General features: G+C 43.2%; 2 protein-coding genes across 4 annotated transcripts in view; one reads left to right on the top strand and one right to left on the bottom strand.

Annotated features, from left to right (window-relative positions):
* LOC117520196 (vesicle-associated membrane protein 7) overlaps positions 1 to 11486 on the bottom strand; it is a 29222-nt gene extending 17736 nt beyond the window's left edge. The window contains exons 1-2 of the mRNA XM_034181513.1: positions 11332 to 11486; positions 10901 to 11079 (exon numbers count right to left, since the gene is read on the bottom strand). Of these exons, the coding sequence (XP_034037404.1) occupies positions 10901 to 11046 (146 nt within the window). The 5' untranslated portion in view covers positions 11047 to 11079; positions 11332 to 11486. The remainder of the gene's footprint in view (positions 1 to 10900; positions 11080 to 11331) is intronic.
* Positions 11487 to 15667: 4181 nt separating this feature from the next.
* Positions 15668 to 27980, top strand: part of polr1d (RNA polymerase I and III subunit D) — a 30462-nt gene continuing 18149 nt past the window's right edge. For all 3 annotated transcript variants that reach the window (XM_034181516.1, XM_034181514.1, XM_034181515.1), the window contains exons 1-3: positions 15668 to 15796; positions 17792 to 17889; positions 23851 to 23927. In XM_034181516.1, coding sequence (XP_034037407.1) covers positions 15758 to 15796; positions 17792 to 17889; positions 23851 to 23927 — 214 coding nt within the window. In that variant the 5' untranslated portion in view covers positions 15668 to 15757. The remainder of the gene's footprint in view (positions 15797 to 17791; positions 17890 to 23850; positions 23928 to 27980) is intronic.

Below are 27980 nucleotides of genomic sequence, written 5' to 3' on the forward strand. Positions count from 1 at the left end.
CAATATGGGTGAGATATGCTCTCTCCTTCTAGTCCCCGTTACTACTCTAGCTGCAGCATTTTGAATTAACTGAAGGCTTTTCAGGGAACTTTTAGGACAACTTGATAATAATGAATTACAATAGTCCAGCCTAGAGGAAATAAATGCATGAATTAGTTTTTCAGCATGACTCTGAGGCAAGACCTTTCTAATTTTAGAGATATTGCGTAAATGCAAAAAAGCAGTCCTACATATTTGTTTAATATGCGCACTGAATGACACATCCTGATCAAAAATGACTCCAAGATTTCTCACAGTATTACTAGAGGTCAGGGTAATGCCATCCAGAGTAAGGATCTGGTTAGACACCATGTTTCTAAGATTTGTGGGGCCAAGTACAATAACTTCAGTTTTATCTGAGTTTAAAAGCAGGAAATTAGAGGTCATCCATGTCTTTATGTCTGTAAGACAATCCTGCAGTTTAGCTAATTGGTGTGTGTCCTCTGGCTTCATGGATAGATAAAGCTGGGTATCATCTGCGTAACAATGAAAATTTAAGCAATGCCGTCTAATAATACTGCCTAAGGGAAGCATGTATAAAGTGAATAAAATTGGTCCTAGCACAGAACCTTGTGGAGCCTATAATTAGCTAAGATAGCTGGGTCAAGTGATGGCTTTTTAAGTAATGGTTTAATTACTGCCACCTTAAAAGCCTGTGGTACATAGCCAACTAATAAAGATAGATTGATCATATTTAAGATCGAAGCATTAAATAATGGTAGGGCTTCCTTGAGCAGCCTGGTTGGAATGGGGTCTAATAGACATGTTGATGGTTTGGATGAAGTAACTAATGAAAATAACTCAGACAGAACAATCGGAGAGAAAGAGTCTAACCAAATACCGGCATCACTGAAAGCAGCCAAAGATAACGATATGTCTTTGGGATGGTTATGAGTAATTTTTTCTCTAATAGTTAAAATTTTATTAGCAAAGAAAGTCATGAAGTCATTACTAGTTAAAGTTAAAGGAATACTCGGCTCAATAGAGCTCTGACTCTTTGTCAGCCTGGCTACAGTGCTGAAAAGAAACCTGGGGTTGTTCTTATTTTCTTCAATTAGTGATGAGTAGTAAGATGTCCTAGCTTTACGGAGGGCTTTTTTATAGAGCAACAGACTCTTTTTCCAGGCTAAGTGAAGATCTTCTAAATTAGTGAGACTCCATTTCCTCTCCAACTTACGGGTTATTTGCTTTAAGCTGCGAGTTTGTGAGTTATACCACGGAGTCAGGCACTTCTGATTTAAAGCTCTCTTTCAGAGGAGCTACAGCATCCAAAGTTGTCTTCAATGAGGATGTAAAACTATTGACGAGATACTCTATCTAACAGAGTTTAGGTAGCTACTCTGCACTGTGTTGGTATATGGCATTAGAGAACATAAAGAAGGAATCATATCCTTAAACCTAGTTACAGCGCTTTCTGAAAGACTTCTAGTGTAATGAAACTTATTCCCCACTGCTGGGTAGTCCATCAGAGTAAATGTAAATGTTATTAAGAAATGATCAGACAGAAGGGAGTTTTCAGGGAATACTGTTAAGTCTTCAATTTCCATACCATAAGTCAGAACAAGATCTAAGATATGATTAAAGTGGTGGGTGGACTCATTTACATTTTGAGCAAAGCCAATTGAGTCTAATAATAGATTAAATGCAGTGTTGAGGCTGTCATTCTCAGCATCTGTGTGGATGTTAAAATCGCCCACTATAATTATCTTATCTGAGCTAAGCACTAAGTCAGACAAAAGGTCTGAAAATTCACAGAGAAACTCACAGTAACGACCAGGTGGACGATAGATAATAACAAATAAAACTGGTTTTTGGGACTTCCAATTTGGATGGACAAGACTAAGAGTCAAGCTTTCAAATGAATTAAAGCTCTGTCTGGGTTTTTGATTAATTAATAAGCTGGAATGGAAGATTGCTGCTAATCCTCTGCCTCGGCCCGTGCTACGAGCGTTCTGGCAGTTAGTGTGACTCGAGGGTGTTGACTCATTTAAACTAACATATTCATTCTGCTGTAACCAGGTTTCTGTAAGGCAGAATAAATCAATATGTTGATCAATTATTATATCATTTACTAACAGGGACTTAGAAAAGAGAGACCTAATGTTTAATAGACCACATTTAACTGTTTTAGTCTGTGGTGCAGTTGAAGGTGCTATATTATTTTTTCTTTTTGAATTTTTATGCTTAAATAGATTTTTGCTGGTTATTGGTGGTCTGGGAGCAGGCACCGTCTCTACGGGGATGGGGTAATGAGGGGATGGCAGGGGGAGAGAAGCTGCAGAGAGGTGTGTAAGACTACAACTCTGCTTCCTGGTCCCAACCCTGGATAGTCACGGTTTGGAGGATTTAAGAAAATTGACCAGATTTCTAGAAATGAGAGCTGCTCCAACCAAAGTGGGATGGATGCCGTCTCTCCTAACAAGACCAGGTTTTCCCCAGAAGCTTTGCCAGTTATCTATGAAGCCCACCTCATTTTTTTTTTCCACTAGGCTGTGAATTCTTCAAACTATATTGGATTAATCATGGAATTGATCAGCTGGTCTCTGAATGCTATTGACACCATTTTTTTCTACAAGAAGATCAGGGCCGGGGGACCCTGTGTGCCCGGATGGAACTTACCCTGCGGGCTATGTTCCCAACGCCTGGGAGACTTGGTGGGTCGCATGCTTTGCGCCTTTCTCTGTGGAGGACGTCGAGGATTTATTCATATTTGGATTCATAGTGGGAGGGCTGGTACTTATTGGCTTATGTGCTGCCCTGACCTACCGGAAGATTGGCAAGACGGCTGCCGCCAAAACCACGACTCCTCGCTTGTCCGTCATGATTGATGGGTTGGGCAAGGCGATGCATTCTCAGACTGCGTTAACCCTTGAACTCAGACACAAATTGGATAACATCTCGGAGCAAATGTGTGCCTTGCAGGAGAAGGTGAAGATTTCAGAGGCCGGGAATTTTTCATAATTGGGATTTGGTTTGTTCATGTGAAGCTGGAAAAGTGTTTTTCACTGCTGAACCACAAACACGGCAGGCTTATCAGCCTCTGAAGGATAAAATGCCCCATTGTTTTCCTCCAGAAGAATCTCTACGGCCTTGGGAAGATTGGCTGCCTCCTTATCTCTCTTACTCCAGTACACAAGGACAGACAAACTCACACATGGACAAAGACTCAAGCATGCTCCACTTTCCCTCTACCTCCCTTCCTGCCCCCATCACACACCCTTTCCCGGCAACCGCTCACGCCACCCCTTTCCCCTCCGGGGGCTGCGCGGTTTTAGCTGCGGCAGGTCCCCATTCCCCCCAAGCTAGCGGCGGCGCGACTCCAGTTGCAGCAGCTACCACACACTCACATCGCCTCAATTCGGAAAACGGACTGTTTCAAGTTTAGTGCACATAAACAATGTCAAATGTATATGTGTTGTCTTAATTCTGATGTGTGCCATTATTACGGTAAACAAGTAATAATTGTGGATTAAATGCTGTTTGTCTGTGGAAATGTGAGTGTGGACGTAATCTCGTTGTTGTTGCACTTGTAATGACAATGACAATAAATCTCATCCATCCATCCATGTCCTATTTTGTTAGATTATAGTATTATTTCTGGACACACTGGCGTATTTTTTGGTTTAAAGGACAGAAATCATCTACTTAGCTCACAGTGTTGCAATAAGAAATATTGTGCAAAACACATACACACACCTGCATCAAAAAAACTTAACTTGTACATTTTTTTTTCTTTCCCACAAAAACAGTTGCACCTTCTCAGATTCTTCATTAGAAGTGCACACAAACTGAAAATTAAACTCATACACTCACAACTCTGCTATAGTTGCTGCAGCAAATATTGTGCAAAATGCACTCACTCACTCACTCACACCTGTATCAAAAAAAATGAAGTCATGGACAAAATTTGCACATCTGTAAATCAATAGGTAAATTCAAGCAATAAGAGGTGCACACCTGTAAAATACTTTCTCACACAATTCTAAATGGTAAATGAACTGCATTTATATAGGGCTTTTCCATCTGTATCAGACGCTCAAAGCGCTTTACACATCAATGCCTCACATTCACTCCGATGTCAGGCTGCTGCCATGCAAGGTGCCCAACTACACACCAGGCGCAACTAGGGCAGGGATGCCCAAGGTCGGTCCTCGAGCTCTACCTTCAGTTGTCTCCCTGTTCCTACACAGCTGAATCCAACGAAAGGCTCATTAAAAGCCTGCTAACGAGTCTTTCGTTGGATTCAGGTGTGTTGGAACACGGAGACAACTAAAGTACACTGGTACACTGACACGAACATGTTTTTGATTCATGACACATCACGACACAGGTCGTGATGTGTCATGCTGGTGTGTAAACTCGTCTTTAACGGGTGCAGACAGGATGCGAGACGGGCGCCGGTGCATTCTATTGCGCACAGAGAATTTTGAAATGTTAAATAAAAAAAAAAAATCTTTCACGCACAAATGTCGTGCTATGTGGCGCAATCTAATGTCCAACACAACGTGCAGCTCGTCAAGTGGAGTAAAGAAGCAGTGAAAAGAGCGAGTGGTGACATCAGCGGATCGGATCAGAGCGCAGCTCGTCTAAAGGATTATAACCAAGAGGTTAAATCTGTTATAAACATAAAAATAAATACTTTAACAGCTGCACACAAGAAGGAAAAAACATGCATCTGTTTTATCAAGCCATGACAATGTAAACAAGTCAAATAATTACCTTTTTAGATGCCTCAAAATGCTTTCTGCAGCTTGTTAGGCGCACACGTGCAAACGGCTCCACCTGCAGCCTTCTGTGATTCAGGAAGTGATTAGAGCCGTTTTCAACGGCCAATTTGCAGGAAAAAAATGATTAATCCGCCACGAAATAATTATTTTATATACGCAGCGTCCATCACAGGGCGCGTGGCAGCCGGTAGAACAAAGAACAGCATCCAGCTGTGAACACAGCGGGTGGGATCGTCACGACACAGGTCGTGCTGTTGTGTGAATCAAAAACATGCTTGTGTCAGTGCACCTTAAGAGTGTCAGGAAGGTAGATCTCGAGGACTGAACTTGGGCAGCCCTGAACTAGGGGATTAAGGACCTTGCCCAAGGGCCCTTAGTGATTTTCCGGTTAGGCTGGGATTTGAACTAAGGATGTTCTAAATTCAAGCCCAACGCTTAACCACTAGACCATCACCTCCCCAATTCTCGGATAAATTTCAAGCACAATTTATTAACTACACCTGCTTTATTCTGCCACAGTGAGTCTCAAATACCAGTACCTGTAGACAGTGTTGCCATATTTTCCAATACAAATAAGCAACTACAGCTTCAAAAACAAGCTCAATATTCCTAATATTATTTTGGCCTGTTACAGCCTTAATGTTAACGTTAATAACATATTAACTGAAATTATTCAACATTTGGGAGCAACCTCGCTTTGCCAGTAGAAGCATGGCTATTCCTCACCCAGTGTCACAGATCCTATGCAGCGGTTTCTGTTACTCTTAAATATTTTGTGTCAAAGTATACATTTGCCTCTCCGGGAACCATCACCTTATTGTGGTGGTGAGGTTTGTGTGCCACTATGAACCTGAGAGCTGTGTTGTCTGGAGCCTTTGTGCTCCTGGTAGGGTCTCCCATAGCAAATTGGTCTCAGGTGAGAGGCCAGACGAAGAATGGTTCACTAGACACCATGAGAGAACTAGGCAAAGGAAATGTGACCCAGCCCGGAGGAAACCCGGGGCCCCCGTATGGAGCCAGGCCTGGATGGAGGACCCATCAGTGAGCACCTGGTGGCTGGGCTTGCCACGGAGCCCAGTTGGGCACAGCCTGAAAACGCCCTGTGGGCTCACCACCCGCAGAAGGAACCGCTGGTGTCGGGTGCGCTGTCCCATGGGTGGCAGTGAAAGTCGAGGGCCGAGGCGGACCACACTGGGGCAGCAGGGGTTAGCTCTGGTGGTGTGGAACATCACCTCGCTGTGGAGGAAGAAGCCGGAGCTTGTGTGGGAGGTGGAGCGATACCAGTTAGATCTGGTGGGCCTCACCTTCACACACAGCCTTGACTCTGGAACTACTCTACTTGATAGGTGTTGGACCTTACTCTTCTCTGGAGTTGCCCAGGGTGTGAGGCACTGGGCGGGTGTGGGAATACTCACGAGCCCCCGGCTGAGCGCCGCTACATTGGAATTTACCCCAGTAGATGAGAGGGTCGCCTCCATGCACCTTTGGGTGGCGGAGGAGGGCCTTTAAATTTTATTGATGATTTCACAAGTTTGTGAGTGTGTTTTTCCACAATATTCACTGAAGCAACTGCAGCAAAACTGTGAGTGTACAATTTTCACAATCTGTGAAAGTATCACAGAATTTTTGTATCTGTCACAAAGAATTTCATAAGTGTTTGACAGAGAAAGAAAAATCTACAAGTTACACTTTTGACACAGGTGTAAGACATTTGTACCATGTTTGCAACAGCAAATGTAGCAAAGCTGAGAATACAGGAATTTCTTGATTTGTGAATAGGATCTGTGTACTTGTAATGATCAATGTAAAAATATGTAACTGCTGTATTTGTGGGAAAGAAAACAAATCGCTAAATATTTCTAAAGCGTGCTACTGGCATGAAATTTTCATAAGATGTCATTAACAACCCAAGTAATACACATATACGAGGTCTGTTAGAAAACTATCCGACCTTTTTATTTTTTAAAAAAACTATATGGATTTGAATTATGTGCGCTTGCATCAGCCAAGCTTGAACCTTCAAGCGCATGCGTGAGTTTTTTCATGCCTGTCGGTTGCGTCATTCGCCTGTGGGCAGGCTTTGAGTGAGCACTGGTCCACCCCCTCGTCGGATTTTCATTTTCAGGGAAATGGCTGAGCAATTGGAGCAGCGCTGAATCAAATTTTTCCAGAAACTGTGAGAGACAGCCAGGTGGAAACTATTCGGAAGATTCAGACGGCTTTCGGTGAGGATACTCTGGGTGTCACAGATTAAGGACCATTACAACCGGATTAAAGACACCCCACAGCGGCGGACGGAGCGCTGCGCTCCGAGCGGCCATCGACAGGCTGAAACGACCAGATCATTTCCAAAGTGAAGGCTGTGTTGATCCGGGAAGTCGTCTGAGTACCAGAGAAATTGTGGAAGAGGTGTACATCAGCACTTTTGCGGCACATTCCACTGTTACAGGAGATTTTGTAATGAAAGACGTGCGGAGGAATTCGCGCGTCGGGACGGAGCCGCAATGGCGCACAACAAAAAGCACGTCCGTGTTGGAAGTCTCACAGGACAAGTTGTGACATGCCCAGCTGTTACACAATTTCTTGGATACTCACTCAACTGAGAAGCCACCGAAAGCCGTCCGAATCTTCCGAATGGTTTCCAACCAAAAATTTGATTCAGCGCTGCTCCAATCGCTCAGCCATTTCCCTGACAATGAAAATCCGACGAGGGGGGTGGACCAGTGCTCACTCAAAGCCTGCCCACAGGCGAATGACGCAACCGACAGGCGTGAAAAAACTCACGCAAGCGCGCGAAGGTTCAAGCTTGGCTGATGAAGCGCACATGATTCAAATCCATATAGTTTTTTAAAAAAATAAAAAGGTTGGATAGTTTTCTAACAGACCTCGTATAAAGAAACCAAAACAAATAAGTGCAGAAATTAAAGTTAATAAGGTGAAATGACACAGAAAAAAAAAAGTAAAGCAGTCCTGCCCCTTATAAGTGCAATTCATGATCAGTCCCAAATGATGGCCTATAAATAGTTGTCTTGTTACCAAGGTGTCACACAAGAAACATCACATGATGGGTAAAAGCAAAGAGCTCTCTCAAGATCTTCACAGCCTAATTGCTGTAAAACATACTGACGCCATTAGTTAGAGAAGGATTTCTAAATGAATAGCACTGCACATCACCCCAAAAACACCATCCCAACAGTGAAGGAGATGGAGATATCATGGTGTGAGGCTGTTTTTCAGCATATGGCAATGTCAAACCTCATATCATTGAAGGAAGGATGACTGGAAAAATGTACTGAAACATTCTTGATTAAAAAAAACAAAAAAAAAAAATCTGCTGCCATCTACCAGGATGACAAAGATGAAACAAGGGTGGACATTTCAGCAAGATAATAATCCCAAACACACAGCCAAGGAAACTCATCTGGTTTCAGAGAATGAAAATGTAGCTACTAGAATGGCCCAGCCAATCACCTGACTTTAATCCAACAGAAAATCTATGGAAAGAACTGAAGATCAGAGTTCATAGAAAAAAAAAAATAAATATATATATATATATATATATATATATATATATATAGTGGTTTTTACTGTTGTCTCGGAGGAAGAAGGCCGTGGAATTGCTTCCTGCCTGGTTCTTAACATTTGGTGTCTGCCTGATCTCCCGTGTCTGTGTGGGTTTCCTCCCACAATCAAAAACATGCTTATTTAGGGTCTGCTCCTTTCTCTGCCCCAGACCATAAGAGCGTTTTTACAGCTGGAGTCGGTCCCCAGGTGTCAGACTGTGACTGCCCAGTGCCCCTAGTGGCTGGATTGTGTCTAACTGTAATTAGGATGAGTTAAATGCAGAGGACAAATTTAGCTGTATGTACAGTGACAATGAAGTCCCTTCTTCTTCTTCTTCTAATAAAACCTGACTGTTAACCTGGTCTAAAGTAGAGTAGTGATACAAAATACATCTGACATAGTATCATATGTACCAATGCTTTAATAAAACTGATTCACATCTAAGTTCAGACAGGATAACTATAAAACCTGGCTTAATTCTTTATGGAGGTTTAGTGAAACACTCCTCGAGATGTAGTCTCATCATGCAGGTGTGTCTATGTGAGTGGTTTACGGACTATTCATACACACAGACCATTCACAAACAAAAAGCGTATCCATAGACATAAAAAAAGACCATTCACAGACCAAAAAAAAAAAGACTATTCATAGACATATGAAGAACCATTCATTATTTATTAAAACAAAGCACTGTCACAGGTGATGGCCAGGTGATGACTGTGGACTGGTTTATGGCAGGTGATGCAGGGATATTCCATGGTGTCAGCTCCAGCTCCATACTGATTTTTATGTCTAGTGCAACTCTCTTTTTATATGTGACACTTCCTTTAACACAGGTGTGATCTCACCCTGTTCAGAGTGCTGCTCTCATTGGACCGACATCTCTGCTATTTTAGCATTGTGGGATAGTTCGCCCACAGATTGAGTTCGCTGGACTACTTTTGCCATCCTGTCAGAGTGCCACTCTCATTGGAGTGACAACACACAGAATGTGTCTCTTCCCAGACAGATCTCTTTCAGTGCAGCTTTTTGTTCTGACTTTAACATGAAGTTAACACCCAAGTCTTTCATCGCCAATCGTAAATGGTCGTCAAAATATTCCAATTGTATCTTTTTCAACTCTTCCGCATCAAACTCCATCGTGTTAATGTTTACAATGCTCATAAACTTTTAAGTTTCTTAAATATTTATTATGGCCACTCTTAAAACTTCAGTTCTCTTTATAATTTTATTAATGGTAAATTTTTAGAATTGATTTACATGAGATATACTCATTATCTCACAGGAATATATCATAATTATCTGGAAACTACTTTTTGCGCAGGAATTCATCAAGCACATCAGCCACGGGCGCGTACTAACACAGAATCCCCAGAAACTCTGGAAAGTTGTTCGGCCATAACGAGAGCGTCCACTTTTAGCTTGTCACATGCTAAGATAGTGGCGCTCGTGAGAGTGTGGTGTAATCTATCAGTAGTATGAGTCGATCATAGAGATTATAAAGCGTAGACGCCGCATCGACCGCTACTGCCTATTGCGACTGACAAGTCGTGGGGCCGCCATCTCAGGCCTGGTTCACACGGTAGGATAATTAGGCCGATATCGGACCTGATCTTCCCCTTCTGACAATCTTAAGGATGCCCTCACAATCGTGATGACGCTAACGATAATCTTATCAGATATTCCTGCCATGTGTGGTGTGTTCAGAGCGCTCTGATCTGCTCGGAAGGACGTCAGGAGCGCTCCGATCGTAAATCGGGGATATTCAACATGGATATCGCAGTGTATGTTGTGTCCTCCGACCACAAACGGACAGCCTGCTGAATGTGACATGTAGCCAATCAGAAAGCGAGGTGACGGATGTACGGAGCGGAAAATAAAATCAAAACAGCTGTTCTGACTTACCAGAAAGTCCGGTGGTCGCGCTGTCTCCACTCCTTTAAAGAACTCCTTTTCTTTTTCTTTTTGTATCGTCCCCCCCGTTTTAAATAGTCCACAAAATATCTGTTTGTTTACTCTGAAGTCACGTTTAATCTCAAGAGATTTTGCGAGATTTCCTGTCTGTGCTGGGAATGTTCGTGTGTGAAATCTGTTTGTGTGTGGTGTTATTGTCCTTACCGTGTGGCTGAACACCACACACTGTACGACCAACACTGTAAGATCTATGATTTTTTTTTATCTTCACGTGTGTGGTCTCTCAGGTTTTGGAAACCTAAAGATAATTTTAAAACCCTGTCGTGTGAACCAGGCTTTAGACTAGTCATCCGACCCGCTCTACTCATTACTGTTTGACAGGCACAGCACATTTAATCCATTGTAACGCTCTGAATACTACACTGATTTTCATGCGTTTTTTTTCTGCAAACGGCTTACATGTAGGTATCATACAGGACAAATAGTTTGTCATTTTAATATTCACACTAATTTAACACAGGTGGAATCTCTCAGAAGTATGACTTGACTTCATTCAGTAAATCTGTCTTTGAATAGTCTTTTTTTGTGTCTACGAATGGTCCGGTTACCATGTGAGTTAGAGATGTTGCTGAAAGCCCATCACACACAAGGGTTACCTGCCATCACTGTAAGTCAGTTTGTTGTTCTCAGAGGGAATTTTGGCTAAAATCTGTTCAGTCACTTCCAAGAAGTTACCGACACACCACGCGTGCTTGGCCAGGATGGTGGTTCCACGGGCCACCACAGCAAACAGGATTGCCATGGCAACAGCAGGGGGGGGGGTTCAGCGATATGTCTGATTGACAATAAAACAAACAAGGTTATAACAGAGAGTCAATGTCACTCATCAGGTAGGAAACACGAGGGACGCATGAGGCGACTGTGACAAAATGCGTTCATGTGTAACAGCCATGAGAAATGAAAACGAAAGCTGAGGCTAGCTGAAAAACAAGCTAACATTAGCTGGCTAGTAACGTAACTGAATACTAAGATCAAAAATAATTTACAGCTGTTAAACCAATACAATCACCATAAAGACATGTAGTACCTCGAAGTGTCCGCGGTGTTCAAAGTAGCTCATACAAAGCAACGTAAAACATCTATAATAAAAATCTCATCAGCGAACAGACCAGCTAATCCTTTTCGAGTGACTTCTGCTTCGCAAACAACTGGCAAACCTCCAAACCGGAAAAAACATTCGCTCTCCTGATGGGTAATGTAGTTTCTATTGCAAAGTTTTAACCGTAATAATATTAATGTTATCTTGATTGGTGAACTACATTTCGTAATTTCCTGTATTTATACGTCACGCCATGACCATCATGTGACGATGAGTTTTACGTGGGTCATTTTAACCTGGAAGTGGGTTTACAGGATTTCGCGTACAGTCTGGCTGGAACACGTGAAAATGTGTGGTTGCATTAAATCGATATTATAGCATATCAGAGGCAGATCAGAAAGTGAAAAGGAAAAAAAAAAATCTAAGATAAATTTTGAAAGTTGTATGGAAATCAAACAGAGGTTTTTACCTAAAATCCCAAATAAAACTAGTTGCAAAAAAGTAGATGGGTGGATCATTGAGTTTGTCCAATGTGTTGTGTAAAAGAGGCAGTTTTATTGCAAAACATGTTGCAACATGTTTGAAGTAACAGAAATTGCAGTATTTGTGCAATCTTTTAAAGGCACATTGTTGCGTTAGTTGATATGCTGAAAACATTATTACCACTACCATCATCATTTGCAGCACTTAAATAAAAGCGAAATTTGAAATGCTTTACAACATTCCAATATTGTAGTTTTACAGCCACTGTTCTTTAAAAAAGGCCACTGCTGCAGCCTGTGATGAGGTGAATGGAATCAACTCTGTCTGTGCAGTGGCGGCACCAGGTAATTTTTTGTTGGGGGAGCTGGGGTAAAAGTTGGAGGGGCTCCACAAAATGTCTTCGAAATGAACAATATATAGTAAATTGCTTTATAAATACCAAGGTATATGTTTTAGTCACCTGTGCTCCTCTAAAATGTGGTATCAATGCACACACACATCACTTACAATGATTGCATTCATCACTTTGCCCAGTTACACAATATTGAGACACTCTCAGCGCAAAACTGCAGTTGAGATCCACAAATAAGTCAGTCACTATTCACATTATTGGCAGAATTATTACTACTGCAATGTTCTATTTTCTGGTTTACCGCAGTCTAGATGGCTAGCATACTGGTACAGTTTTGTTTTACGCTTTTTATTCTTTTAATTCATTTATTAGTAATTGGAGTGGGCTGCAGCCTCAACTTTACCTAAATTCTGGGTCTTTTAGTGAAGTTTAGGTCTAGTTGCCGCCGATCACCTTAGTATTTCTCTGTTTTTCTTGTTGTTTAATGCTGGCAAATTATACAGGATTTTTTGCCTTTCTGATGTCTGATTCTGTTTTTTTCTCTGTTTAAGGTGCAGCTCCATCCAGAGATGGGAGTTGTATTCATGTTGGCAATCCTCCTGTCCTGTGCGCCAATAGCATTTCTTGTAAATTGTTCTGTGAATTGTTCTGTAATTTATGTTTGTAGTGTGGCCCAAGCAGAGGGTCACCCTTTTGAGTCTGGTCTGCTTGAGGTTTCTTCCTCAGATGGAGTTTTTCCTTACCACTGTTGCTCTAGGGGTTGGTAAGGTTAGACCTTACCTGTGTGAAGCACTTTGAGGCAACTCTGTTGTGATTTGGCGCTATATAAATAAAAAAAATATATTGGAGGGGCTGGGGGGGGGGGGCTTGGCTCATTATTGGGGGGACTTAAGCTCCCCAAGCTCCCCCCTTGGCACTGCCACTGTGTCTGTGTGTAATACTGCAAGATAAGGATATATTATATTTATTTTGTCTCTTGTATTTGCCTGTCTCTTTTTGTGTGTCCTGAATAAAGTAATAAAGTATTTGATACACAACACTGGCGTCTCAGTAATACTGCTGTGGTATTGTGTGTAGAAATCTTTGTGATGTCGCAAGACTTGATCAACAGTGTCAAAGAAATTAAGGAAGCTTTTTAAGGCAGACCTCGATCACACCCGAGGTTTAAAGGGGTGACAGTATTTTGTGCAAAAAAAAAAAAAAAAAAAATGCTTCTTTTTTTTAAATTCTTTTTTATTGTTGAGATAACCAAAGCAGAAAATAAGTTGGATTCAAAATGTAATGAGGCTGGTAATGTGAAAAGGTAGAAAAAAAATATTGAAATGTGAGGCTGGAAGTATAGATGAGGTGCAAGAGAAGGTGTAGCACTGGAAGCTGGGTTTTGGATTTCCAGGACAAGGTGGGCACCAGTGGAGCTGAGAATTCTGGAGACAGGAATGATAACTGAGGTCAGCAAAGAACAAAGACACAGGAAAATTAGGTACACTGAGATACTTGAACAGACTGTACCAGTCGGAGGACGGAACAGTCTGGCAAAGCTGGAGTAGAACACGACTGAAACGCTGTGAGGGCTGATAAGATGCAGGAGTGCCAGATGCCCCGGGTGTAGCCAATCAGGAGCTCCACTGGCAAGGCAGAGGGAGGAGAGCGAGCGCAAGATGTATCATTCAAAATTCTGTGACTACATGTATAAATTCTTCTGCTACTACAAGGAAAATTTCTTCAGGGTTGTATGACAACATCACAGAGCTTATATGTGTGAGTGTGTGTGTGTGTGTGTGTGTGTGTGTCATGCAGTCAGGTCACACTTAAAACTGGGCCACCCATTTCCATGTCAGAACAAAGCTCTAACTCTGATGTCATCTGCCTTGCGTTGCATATTTACGTTATTTTAAATAGTATGGGATTAAGGTTAGGATTAGAATAAAGATGCAGGTTTAATTTTTTTGAAGTGCATAAAAAGTTTGGAAATTTCAAAAATGCACCTACTTTTAAACCATGGTTTTATGCACTTTAAGACTGCAGCAACTTTAAGATACGGTATCGGAGCTGGAATTGCCGTGGCTGCTGGCACCAGACTTGCCCTCCAATAGATCGTCATTAAAGGATTTAAAGTGAACTCCTTCCAGTTGCAGGGCCTCAAAAGAGTCCCGTATTGTTTTTTTCGTCACTACCTCCCCAAGTCAGGAGTGGGTAATTTATGCACCTGCTGCCTTGATTGGATGTGGTAGCCATTTCTCAGGCTCCCTCTCTGGAATCGAACCCTGATTCCCGCTTACCCGTGGTCACCATGGTAGGAACAGAAAGTACCATCGAAAGTTAATAGGGCAGACATTCAAATGAGACGCCTGATGCTGTAGCAGATTTCCGATATAATCCACATCTAATTCTGCAATATTTCTGCTTTGCATACTGCGTGTAACATCACTCATACTCATACTCACTCATCTTTAACTGCTTTCTCCAATTTAGAGTCACGGGAGGCTGGAACCTATCCCAGCAGTCATAGAGCAGAAGGTGGGGTACACCCTGGACAGACGCCAGTCTGTCGCAGGGCCACATATAGACAAACAAACACATTCACACCCACACACACACCTACGGACAATTTAAAGTATCCAATCCACCTAACCTGTGTGTCTTGCAGAGCACCCGGAGAGAACCCATGCAAACACGGGAGAACACTCAAACTCCACACAGAAAGGCCACAAAAGGGTTAGCATCAAAATATGGGTCTGGGTTTTAGTATAACTTTTGCAAAATACATAAAATGTTTGGAAATTTGAACAGTATACTTCTGCTTCCTTATGACTACTTTGCACATTTTCAGGATTCTTGCGCAGTAGCATAATTCATATTTGGTTCAAATCCCACTTGGGAATCTACTACCATAAGTAAATGGACTGCATTTATATAGTGCTTTTCCATCTGCATCAGACACTCAAAGCACTTTACAATTATGCCTCACATTCACCCAGATGTCAGGGTGCTGCCACACAAGGTGCTCACTACACACTGGGAGCAATAGGGGATTAAAGGCCTTGCCCAAGGGCCCTTACTGATTTTCCAGTCAGGCGGGGATTTGAACCCATGATCTTCTGGACTCAAGCCCAACACCTTAACCACTAGACCATCACCTCCCAGGTATGTAGCAGCCTGTACTCAAGGTTCTTGAAATGGAGCAATATTGCCACCTGGTGGATATTTGCTATTAATGCAGGTACACGAGAATTTTACAGAAACAGGCACTGACTCAAAATCCTAAGTGTTGTTTTTTTAAAAGGTACATCTCCACAGTGTTGAATATATATATTTTTGACTTCACACTTCAATAACTTTTTTTAAACCTGGTGGTTATATTTGTTTGTGGAAAAGTTGAATATACCTTCTTTAATGAATGCTTCCATGACCTGTAGACCATTTACTCATAAATTTTGTTAAAGACCTAACACACACACACACACACACGCACACACACACGCACACACACACGCACACACACACGCACGCACGCACGCACCATGTTGCCTGTAAGTCAACGCTGAGGGCTGAGTGTTTCCTGTGATGTAAAAGTGAAGCATGGCTGGAGAAGTCGAAAAGAAACATGTACTGGAGATGGTGAGAAACATTAAATACTGACATGTTTTTAGATATTTTAATACCAGCATGTGCTCGCGTCACGTTTGAAGTGGTTGTGAGTGGAACGGCCTTTTCAGCTAAATCGATGACTGTAAACCTTTACGTGCGCAGAGTAAGCTAGCGATAAACTCAAACTCCACAACATACCGAGAAGTTAAATAAACCTGTGCCGACTAAACAACGATTAACATGTAATGTTATGTAAAGCTAAGGTTGGGGTTAAGTCACATAAAATGAAATCGTTTATATTAAAGCCGCTTGTCTCTGTTAGATTTCGTCCACTAGGAGGCAGCAGAGCTGCATCTCAGCTGTTTGCTGTCTGATTGACAGCTTTCACAGAAATCTATTTATTTGTCCACAGTGTCCACAGATCTCACATGTAATGGGAATGTATTCTGCATAGGGATGCACCGATCCCGATACCAGTATCGGGTATCGGCCCCATCCTGTATTCATTTACTCGTACTTGTAATAGTAAAATGTAGCCGATACTCCACAACCCGATGTCGCTTTACAGCAGCGTGATGTCAGCCTCTCAATGTGGGACTTTCACTCTCACGCGCCGAAATTTCCAGACTAGAAGCCGCTACTTTTTTCATATGTTTTGAACAGGTCAGTTATGAGGAAGATTAGTTCAGTTCATTTGAATCAGTGTCGTAACTGTAAGATTTTTCCGTTTTGGGTCGTTGACCGGGTCGTTGACCCTGTGATAGCTCATCAGCTGGTGGGGCTCCCACTGTGCAGCACGCTGACATGCTGGGTTGAAACGGTGGACTCTGACTCTACAGATAACACCTCTCTACTGAGTGACACACCCACAAGACTCGAGGATACCCTGTTTGTTGAAGAAGCAAAAAGCAAGAAAACCAAAAACTAGGTCTCATCCACATTGGCGATGGCCTGGAACCAGCACCCTTCCGATTGAATAAACCCCATAAAATTAATATCCTTCTTGTATCCAAATACCTTGGTTCAGCAGTTTCCAAGGCAGGTGATTTAAAACTAGTAGTTGATCGCCATCGAGCAATGGCACCAGAAGTCATGCCATGGCTGTGGAGACATCAAGCTATCTCCTGGAGTGAGTCCTGATATCAAAGGAGTATTAACCGAGCACGAGGTCTGTACAGGAATATATCAGACTATGGTGTTGACAGTACGGATCAAGCATTTAGCAAGGTCTGTGTGAAAAACACAGAGGTCTAATATCCATGTACACGCCAAACAAGCGAGGTTAAAAATTTGTTTGTTATATGGCTTTTATATATAAACACGCAAACTTACAGACGGTTTGGGCTCGTAGTCAGACCCGCTCGCTTCACCTCCATGAAGAACTAGCTAACAGATGGTCCGGTCGTTAGCTGGTAAGCTTTCAGTCTGTGTGTTTTTTCTGATGTTTAGATATTTATGGAGTATGTTCATGTCCGACTTGGTTTTTCTAATCGTGTTTTTAGCTTTCTGGTTTGTAACGAATGTGATACACGATCCAGACCGATTGTCATGGTAACGGTCTGATAGGGGAAAATATCAGAGCGCGCATAGCATCGTAGCCGTATAATGAAACCTCTTATTTTCTGATTGACCTTAGTATTAAATTTTGATCATTGCATTCGTTTTGAGATCAAAGGGCATGAATTCCAAAATGTATGAAAATTTAATTATTCATATCTGTAGCAGGATAGCTTTGTGTTTAACATTGTGGCCTCACGGTTTGAAGGTCCCAGGTTTGCTTCCAACCTGGTCCTTTCTCTGTGGAATTTATATATTTTCTCCAGGCCTAACTGGGTTCTTTCTAGGTGCTCTGGCTTCCTCTCACTTCCAAAGACATGTAGGTTAGGTCAGTTGGTGTCTAATCAACGTTAGGTGTGTGAATGTGGTGTTTGTGCATATGTGGCCAGGCGATGGAGCTGACAGATAACCCTTAACTGGAATAAGTTGGTTCAGAAAATGAATGAATCGTGTTTTGTTGTGTTTCAGGTCCAGGCTGATGGTGCTGATGAGGGTTGTGTGACATTCGTGCTACATGATGAAGACCACACGTTGGGCAACTCCCTCAGATACATGATCATGAAGAAGTTTGTATTTTTCTTTTTTAAAATAGTGTATTAAACAAACTGCAGCACTGAAGAAAGTGAAACAATTTATTCAACAACCTATATAAATTGTCAAAAAGGGTACAAAACCTTTCTTTCTACAGCAAAAATGTTATGGGACACACGATTGAGACCATACGTTTACATACAGATTGTTGAGAGAGAGCGAGAGAGAGACTCTGCCTTTTTTTTCAAAACCCTGGTGTTTCTGATCACTGGCGCTGTGGCTGTGTGTCAGTCACATGCATGTGCATGCGTTCGATTACCAGTTCTAGTCGCGCACGCACAGACGGTGTGTTCGTGGATCAGACGCGCGCGCTTCAACTTCTCTCCAGCTGATTCACTCTGGATGAATGCATTCAGTGTTTGATATGTTGTAGCACACGTACGTGTGCACAGAAGGACTGCCTTGTACATGATTTAGTAACTCAAACGTTCAAAAAAAGAATGCAGCCATTTACTATCACACTGGGTTTGCTGTTTTTATATGTCACACCTCTGTGGATCAAAGCTGTTCACACACGAATGTCTGCTGCTGCTGGAAATTTTTTCACACTTGATGGCTCAAAGTCACGCTTTTGTAAACTGCCAGCTGGTTTGCACAAACCGAGGTGCAGTTTGCTCTGAGAGATCAGAGCAGATGACACGAAATATTATTACATCGTGTCGGCTGTCAGCTCCACGGAAACAAAGCTGATCGCGCTGCTGCAAAGCCCTCCCACTGCGAACAAATACACAGTGATCAAGGATCACTTCCTCAGAACCTTTGAACTGCAACAGGCCTTTCTGTCTATAGAGGCTGGAGGACAGCAAGCCCTTCAGAGCTCATGGACAGAATGCTGCAGCTCTGGCCGGACTTTTTGTGCAGCAACTTTCTTCTCAGATGCGCGCAGCGCTGGCCAACACCACAATCACGGGCTGGCGTGCGCTAACGGAGAGGCCGAGAAATTCTTTCTGGCTGGCCAGCACCACGGCATGACCGTGGCAGCACTTGCACACAGCGGCAGAAGGCCCACACACCAGCTCCTCCGCAAAAGCGCCCACAAACCGCCTTTTGTACTGTGTGAAAACATTCAGCTGGTTGAACGAAGTCAAACTAAATGCTAACGTTACAAAAACTAAGCAAACGATAAAAAATGCCAAGAACTACAGCAAAACCAAATACGGACGAATTGAGGTTTTCGGCGGCATTTGTTCGAATTTTTCAGCAATTTAAAAATTGTGACGAAATGCCAGCTGCAGGAACGACCCTGCACGAAGGTTAAACGATGCCAAGGGAAGTCAATGAAAGTCCAGATTTCGTCTTTTGTTTGGGCTTCGTTGCCCTTTGTAAGTGCCGTATGGCTGGATTGGGCTTGCACGGAGCCCCAGACTGAGGAAGATTGACTTTCATCTTGTGTTTCTTCCATATTCTAATAATTACGCCAACTAGTTGTCTCGTAGTCCATCCCAGCCTTGTGCAGGTCTACAATTTTGTCCCTGGTGTTCTTAGACAGCTGTTTGGTTTTGGCCATGGTGGACAGGTTGAAGTGTGATTGATTGTGTGGACAGGTGTCTTTTATACAGGTATTGATGGTCTAGGTTTGGGGAGGTGACGTTGTAGTGGTTAAAGCTCTGTTTACACATAGACGATAAGAGTTCCTGCTGGAAGCGTCCCAGAAGAGTTTTTGGCCGTCTTAAGGATCAAACGCCATTGTTAATGCCGGCACTAGGGGGTGTGGCTTAGTTCCAGCTTTACCGGGAATCATCGAAAAACGTATTCAACATGTCAAATAATTCCGGGCGCGCTCCCGGAGAATTCGCGTGACGACGGAGACAACGCGAACAACGGCGTTTGATACTTTTTAATCGCCGTTTCATCCTGCCCCTTCCTGTAGTGCCGCAGTTTACACCACCGTAATTGGCGGCTGGCGTTGTATCCCTAACCAACGGTGTGTAAAACGGCGATAGAGCCCACATCGGCGTCCTCAAGGGCGTTTTAACCGGCGACAGAGGCAGACAAAACGGCGGTGCTAGCGGACAGTACGCTGTTCTAAACGCCACCTCCTGGTTAACGGCGTTCCAAACGGCCGATAGGCGGCGGTCAGTATAAAAACGCTAGCGCGCTGCATGCAGGCCTCTCACTCGCGGCCAACTCCAGATATTTTTGCAGAGAAGCTCCAGTATGCCTCCTAAAAGAAAATTGGCAGCGGCAAGGACTTACCAAGAGGTCTGGTTCAGAAACAGAGGAGAGCCCTGTGGTGGAGACGGAGCAACACGTTGAGGAGGTGGAAAAGGAAAGAAGAAAGAAGCTGAGGATGATCTCCTTCCCCCTGCAGTGACAGAGGCATGTATTCCTGCTGCTTCAGCCTATTATACTCTGGGGGCGGTGCCTATATGCAAAAGTTCCTGGAGTAATGCAAGATTTGCCTGGATAAAACCAGCGGTACACAGGGCATTATCGGCGGCAGCAGAACACCGCCATTCTCACGCGCGTCCTGTGATTGTAAAGGATAGAACTGGATATTAACCCCCGTTGCCTGACGTGTGCCGGATGCTACGGCGTCAAAACGCCGCTTTATTCGGCGGATTTAGCGGCGTTTTATCCGCGTATTTGCGGCTAGTACGGCGGTCAAAACGCCGGTGAAATGCTCCGCCCCTTTCCACCGCGAAAACAGCCGGAACTACCGCGAACTTCGGTCTACGTACTACCCGCCGACAAAACCGTCTGTGTAAACAGGGCTTAAGTGTTGGGCTTCAGACCAAAGGATCCTCGGTTCAAACACCAGCCTGACTGGAAAATCACTATGAGCCCTTGAGAAACATCCTTAATCCCCAAGTTGTTCCTGGTGTGTACTGAGTGCCTTGCATGGCAGCACCCTGACATATCGGTGTGTGAGTGTGTCTATGTGAATGGGTTAATGCGAGGCATAATTTTAAAGCACTTTGAGCATTTGATGCAGATGGAAAAGTGCTATATAAGTGCAGTCCATTTACCATTTAAGGAGTTCATGTTATGTGTCGACGCGGGTTGAGGAGCGGACCTGCGTCAGATGGAACCCAGCGCTAAAAATAACCAGAAAGCGGTTCCAAAAAACAATGTATTTATTTCACCCGCTGGTGCACAACAAAGTGTAAAAAAAACAAAATAGCGTCCTTCTGGTGGAGTGAAGGCTGGCACACTCTCCAGCGCCCAAAAGGATCGAAGCCCGGCGCTCCTGGACCCACTACCACCGCCAAACACCCCCCAGGTGGACACGACAAACCGACTCTCTGCAAAGCATAGAAGAGGTGAGGTAAGTCAGCAGTTACAACTAATATCCTTCAAAAGACACACACTATCAGCAACACATTCAGGTCTGTATTTTAAGCTTTATGCAAATGAGCAGCTTCTCAGGTACAGGATCACTTGTCCGCACGCCACAGCAGTGAGAAGCAAGCTGCACAATTCTCATCACAATTCAAGTATACTGCGTAACAAAATACCAAGTTACTGTTAACAATTAGTCAAACACTTAATCACCTCTGATGTGTGCTGACAGCATGTGTCCCTCACCCTTCCTTGCTTCACGGGCTCGATGTGTCAAACCCAGGCGCGGTCCTCAGCGTCTCACAAACGAACATCACAAGGTCGAGTTCCCGGCAGTTCTGCTTGAATCACACATGACTTAAATGCAGAACGCCATCCAATTATCTGCTTCAGCTGAAAGTCTTTAAGGTTGCATGTGAGCACCATGCACAGGTGCTACACATGATGTTGATGAGGGTGAAGGATTCTTCAGCCAGCACCTTCTCCACAGACAAATCAGTTCTCATGCCACCTGGAGAGCAAAGAAAAGAAAAGAACACCAAAATATCCAGCCACACCCCCCAACACACAACAGTACCCCCCCTTTAACGGGAAGCCTCCCGGCGACCGAACAGACCAGGCCCGAGAACAGCACCTCCCTCCGGAGTCCCTGTCAGGAAGCAGACAGCACCACGCTCCCAAGGTCCACCACAGACAGCAGGACAGGGCACCGCAGCTGGAAGGCCGGCTGGCATCAACAAAAGCCCCAAAACATTCCCCAGTACAATCCAACACACAGGAAAAAACACAAAACCCACCCAAAACCTCCCCAGGGGACCGTCCCATCAAACCCCGGGAAGAAAAGAAAAACTCCCAAACACAAAAACCCAACACAGCCCCACAAACACAATACAAACATAACTGCATAAAAGAAAAATAACAAACAACCCCCCCAGAACGACCTGCAGAGCCCAACCCCCCCCAGAAGGCCTTTACCGCCAGTTCCAGGAGGAACAGCCAGAACCAGAATCCCACACAGGTCCCCAGGTATACATGGAGCAAACGGCACCCCCCAGAGGCCCGTACCATCAACCCCAGGAGGTACCCTCCCCACAACCCCGGAACCCCAGACCCGGCCACACTTGGCTAGTTGGCCCCAAGCCAATTCCCCCTCCAGAGGACCCACCCATCAACCCTGGAGGTGGAACCCAGAAGGAAACAGAACAAAATCAAAACTCAACCCCCGGAGGACTACCAAAAACAACCCCGGGGGGATATAAAACGACCATATACCCTGTTACCCTCCCCGGCACCCCGAAAGACCCCAGGTCCCTCCCAGAGCCCCTCGGCGGCTCAATTTTGGCGAACGGCTCAAAACATTAAGCCGGGGAAGGGAACAGGAAAAACTAACCCAGCCCCAACCCCAAGGCGCAGCGGAGAACCGGAAATACGTCCGGTGCCCCAACTCGACCATACCCCAGCCTCTCGGGAGGGGTGGAACTACCGAAATGGCGAACGGCAACAGATCGGCCCACCCCTCCGACTGAGGTATGTCTCCGCTGCACCACACCCCGGCAACACCAATGACACATGATGTTGATGAGGGTGAAGGATTCTTCAGCCAGCACCTTCTCCACAGACAAATCAGTTCTCATGCCACCTGGAGAGCAAAGAAAAGAAAAGAACACCAAAATATCCAGCCACTCCCCCCAACACACAACAGTTCAGGTGCAATTAATACAGCATAGGAGGGCTACTTAAAGAAATACTAACAGGTCTTTGAGAGCCAGTATTCTTGCTGGTTGGTAGGTGATCAAATACTTGTTTCCATCCATTAAATGCAAATTAATTATTTAAAAACCATACAATTTGATTTTCTGAAGAAAAAAAAAAATTAGATTGTGTCTCTCACAATAAAAATTACAGACCTCTCCATTCTTTGTAGGTGGGAAAACTGGAAGAATCAACAGTGCATCAAATACTTATGTCTTACTGTATATATTAAAAAGTTGACTTTTTATTTACTGTGTGTATAATTTAAGTATCAGAGGTAGAGACTGCACTCACTTTTGTTGAATTTATGCAGTGACTATAAAGCTATCTAATCTAAAACTGTTACTTGTCTCCTTGTATTCACAATATGAATGTTTCCAAGAGAACAGACTGTTTTTGTTTGAACCCAGAGTGTGGATCATCAAAAGAAATAAAAATACTTCGGCTTCACTGACATGGTTCCACAGAGCTCATGTGAGCTTGCTTGTTGATGAAGCATGCTTTCGCCTTAAGTGTAGAAATTTGTAGTCATGCGTTTGACCAGATTTAGTTTTTGTGTCAACAACAGTTCTATCCCCATCCCCACTTTTGTGTGAGTTGTTTGAAGTACAGAGATTTACCAGTACTTTATCGGAAGTGGGTTTTATGGTGTGCCTCCAGCTTCTTCAGACTAATATTTTTTTCTGCCCAACAAATGGAAAATAGTTGTAACTCAGCTTGACAGTTAATAATAATCACATCACAAAAAGTACCTTGGACTGCATGTTTGATCACGTTGTTCGCTACGTTTGTTCTCCACCCAGTCCAGATTTGAAAGTGGGGGGGTGAGCATTTAATTACAGGCACACACTCATTGTGGCTGAGCTTTTATAATAATTACTGTCACTTTTGTCCTCAAACAGTGTGGATGTGGAGTTTTGTGGCTACACCATAACTCATCCATCTGAGAGCAAGATCAACTTTCGCATTCAGACACGAGGTGAGAGACGCCACATAAACCTCAACCCCTTCATCTTGCTTGGTTTACAAAATGTGTATGTATGAGCAGAGTAGTTAGAGAATGAGAATTTAATGACCAAACATGTTGATCAAAGTCTGGTTTGTTCACTTTTTCTGCTCAGTATACTGATAGACCTGCAGTAACACACATGCAGCATTTCCACCCTCATGCACAGTGTACTCTAAAGAGCTAAACGTTTTCTCTCTCTTTCATTTAAAGCGACCGCGCTTTAAATGTTTAAACAGCTCATTAATCAGGCGTGACCACACCTGATGGCTCAGTTCGTCTGATGATCATACTGACAGTGACGGCGCTTTAAAGAGTTACAGCGCATTAATCAGGTGTGATCACCCTGATTGATTGATTGATCAGGTCATCTTATGATCACACCACAGCAACTGCGCTTTAAAAGTTTAAATCATCACAGCGCTTCTGTGTGACCAGAAGCACTTATTTTCTCTTGAGGCAGTGCAAAATGGAAGTTATTGTACCAGTGATGCAAATCTCGGAGGTTCATATGTTACAACATATTGATTGTAATCATTGTACAACCCCAAATCAAACAAAAGCTGGGATGATATGAAAAAGGCTAATCAAAACCTGCACAGATTCTTATGTTTACGTTGACTTCTATTTTATTGCAGGCAGAATGAACCCAAGATATTTCATGTTTTGTTGGGTCAACTTCATTTGGTTTTTTCATATACATCCGTTCTTGCATTTCAGGTCTGCAGCGCTTTCCAAAAGAAGTTGGGAATGGGGGTAATTTAGGGCTAGAAATGAGCCATATGAGTCCATAAGGATGGACACAGTATCTCCAGTTTGCCAACAAATGTGAGAAAATTCTTGAAATGTTTAAAAACAATGTTCCTCTAAGAAAGATTAGAAGAGATTTGCATATTGCTCCCTGTATAGTGTGTAATACCATTAAACAATTCAAGGAATCTGGAGGAATTTCAGTGCGTAAAGGGTAAGAACATGAGCCTAAACCAAATACCCATGATCTCAGATACCTCAGTGCATCAAAAACCATCATTCATCGATAGCTAATATAACCACATGGCCAAGGGATTGCTGATGATTACCGGATTTTACTGTGCAAAAAGAAGCCTTACTTTAACCATTTCCAGAAGTGGCATTGAATTCTCTGCACTCAAGGGCATCTGGTTTGGACCATCACACAGTAGAAACATGTAGGCTTTTGTGGACAGATGAATCAGTATTCCAGATCTTTTTAGGAAGAAACTAGAAGCACTTGGAGAGCGCAAAGCTCCGCCAAGGCCATAGGGTCAATCAATCAATCAATCAATTTTTTTTATATAGCGCCAAATCACAACAAACAGTTGCCCCAAGGCGCTTTATATTGTAAGGCAAGGCCATACAATAATTATGTAAAACCCCAACGGTCAAAACGACCCCCTGTGAGCAAGCACTTGGCTACAGTGGGAAGGAAAAACTCCCTTTTAACAGGAAGAAACCTCCAGCAGAACCAGGCTCAGGGAGGGGCAGTCTTCTGCTGGGACTGGTTGGGGCTGAGGGAGAGAACCAGGAAAAAGACATGCTGTGGAAGAGAGCAGAGATCAATCACTAATGATTAAATGCAGAGTGGTGCATACAGAGCAAAAAGAGAAAGAAACAGTGCATCATGGGAACCCCCCAGCAGTCTACGTCTATAGCAGCATAACTAAGGGATGGTTCAGGGTCACCTGATCCAGCCCTAACTATAAGCTTTAGCAAAAAGGAAAATTTTAAGCCTAATCTTAAAGTAGAGAGGGTGTCTGTCTCCCTGATCTGAATTGGGAGCTGGTTCCACAGGAGAGGAGCCTGAAAGCTGAAGGCTCTGCCTCCCATTCTACTCTTACAAACCCTAGGAACTACAAGTAAGCCTGCAGTCTGAGAGCGAAGCGCTCTATTGGGGTGATATGGTACTACGAGGTCCCTAAGATAAGATGGGACCTGATTATTCAAAACCTTATAAGTAAGAAGAAGAATTTTAAATTCTATTCTAGAATTAACAGGAAGCCAATGAAGAGAGGCCAATATGGGTGAGATATGCTCTCTCCTTCTAGTCCCCGTCAGTACTCTAGCTGCAGCATTTTGAATTAACTGAAGGCTTTTTAGGGAACTTTTAGGACAACCTGATAATAATGAATTACAATAGTCCAGCCTAGAGGAAATAAATGCATGAATTAGTTTTTCAGCATCACTCTGAGACAAGACCTTTCTGATTTTATAGATATTGCGTAAATGCAAAAAAGCAATCCTACATATTTGTTTAATATGCGCTTTGAATGACATATCCTGATCAAAAATGACTCCAAGATTTCTCACAGTATTACTAGAGGTCAGGGTAATGCCATCCAGAGTAAGGATCTGGTTAGACACCATGTTTCTAAGATTTGTGGGGCCAAGTACAATAACTTCAGTTTTATCTGAGTTTAAAAGCAGGAAATTAGAGGTCATCCATGTCTTTATGTCTGTAAGACAATCCTGCAGTTTAGCTAATTGGTGTGTGTCCTCTGGCTTCATGGAAGGAGAGAGCATATCTCACCCATATTGGCCTCTCTTCATTGGCTTCCTGTTAATTCTAGAATAGAATTTAAAATTCTTCTTCTTACTTATAAGGTTTTGAATAATCAGGTCCCATCTTATCTTAGGGACCTCGTAGTACCATATCACCCCAATAGAGCGCTTCGCTCTCAGACTGCAGGCTTACTTGTAGTTCCTAGGGTTTGTAAGAGTAGAATGGGAGGCAGAGCCTTCAGCTTTCAGGCTCCTCTCCTGTGGAACCAGCTCCCAATTCAGATCAGGGAGACAGACACCCTCTCTACTTTTAAGATTAGGCTTAAAACTTTCCTTTTTGCTAAAGCTTATAGTTAGGGCTGGATCAGGTGACCCTGAACCATCCCTTAGTTATGCTGCTATAGACGTAGACTGCTGGGGGGTTCCCATGATGCACTGTTTCTTTCTCTTTTTGCTCTGTATGCACCACTCTGCATTTAATCATTAGTGATCGATCTCTGCTCCCCTCCACAGCATGTCTTTTTCCTGGTTCTCTCCCTCAGCCCCAACCAGTCCCAGCAGAAGACTGCCCCTCCCTGAGCCTGGTTCTGCTGGAGGTTTCTTCCTGTTAAAAGGGAGTTTTTCCTTCCCACTGTAGCCAAGTGCTTGCTCACAGGGGGTCGTTTTGACCGTTGGGGTTTTACATAATTATTGTATGGCCTTGCCTTACAATATAAAGCGCCTTGGGGCAACTGTTTGTTGTGATTTGGCGCTATATAAAAAAATTGATTGATTGATTGATGGATAGATAAAGCTGGGTATCATCTGCGTAACAATGAAAATTTAAGCAATACCGTCTAATAATACTGCCTAAGGGAAGCATGTATAAAGTGAATAAAATTGGTCCTAGCACAGAACCTTGTGGAACTCCATAATTAACTTTAGTCTGTGAAGAAGATTCCCCATTTACATGAACAAATTGTAATCTATTAGACAAATATGATTCAAACCACCGCAGCGCAGTGCCTTTAATACCTATGGCATGCTCTAATCTCTGTAATAAAATTTTATGGTCAACAGTATCAAAAGCAGCACTGAGGTCTAACAGAACAAGCACAGAGATGAGTCCACTGTCCGAGGCCATAAGAAGATCATTTGTAACCTTCACTAATGCTGTTTCTGTACTATGATGAATTCTAAAACCTGACTGAAACTCTTCAAATAGACCATTCCTCTGCAGATGATCAGTTAGCTGTTTTACAACTACCCTTTCAAGAATTTTTGAGAGAAAAGGAAGGTTGGAGATAAATAGATAGATAAAGCTGGGTATCATCTGCGTAACAATGAAAATTTAAGCAGTGCCGTCTAATAATACTGCCTAAGGGAAGCATGTATAAAGTGAATAAAATTGGTCCTAGCACAGAACCTTGTGGAGCCTATAATTAGCTAAGATAGCTGGGTCAAGTGATGGCTTTTTAAGTTACTGCCACCTTAAAAGCCTGTGGTACATAGCCAACTAACAAAGATAGA

Source organism: Thalassophryne amazonica, chromosome 11 (assembly GCF_902500255.1).
Source record: "Thalassophryne amazonica chromosome 11, fThaAma1.1, whole genome shotgun sequence".
Taxonomy (NCBI): Eukaryota; Metazoa; Chordata; class Actinopteri; order Batrachoidiformes; family Batrachoididae; genus Thalassophryne; species Thalassophryne amazonica.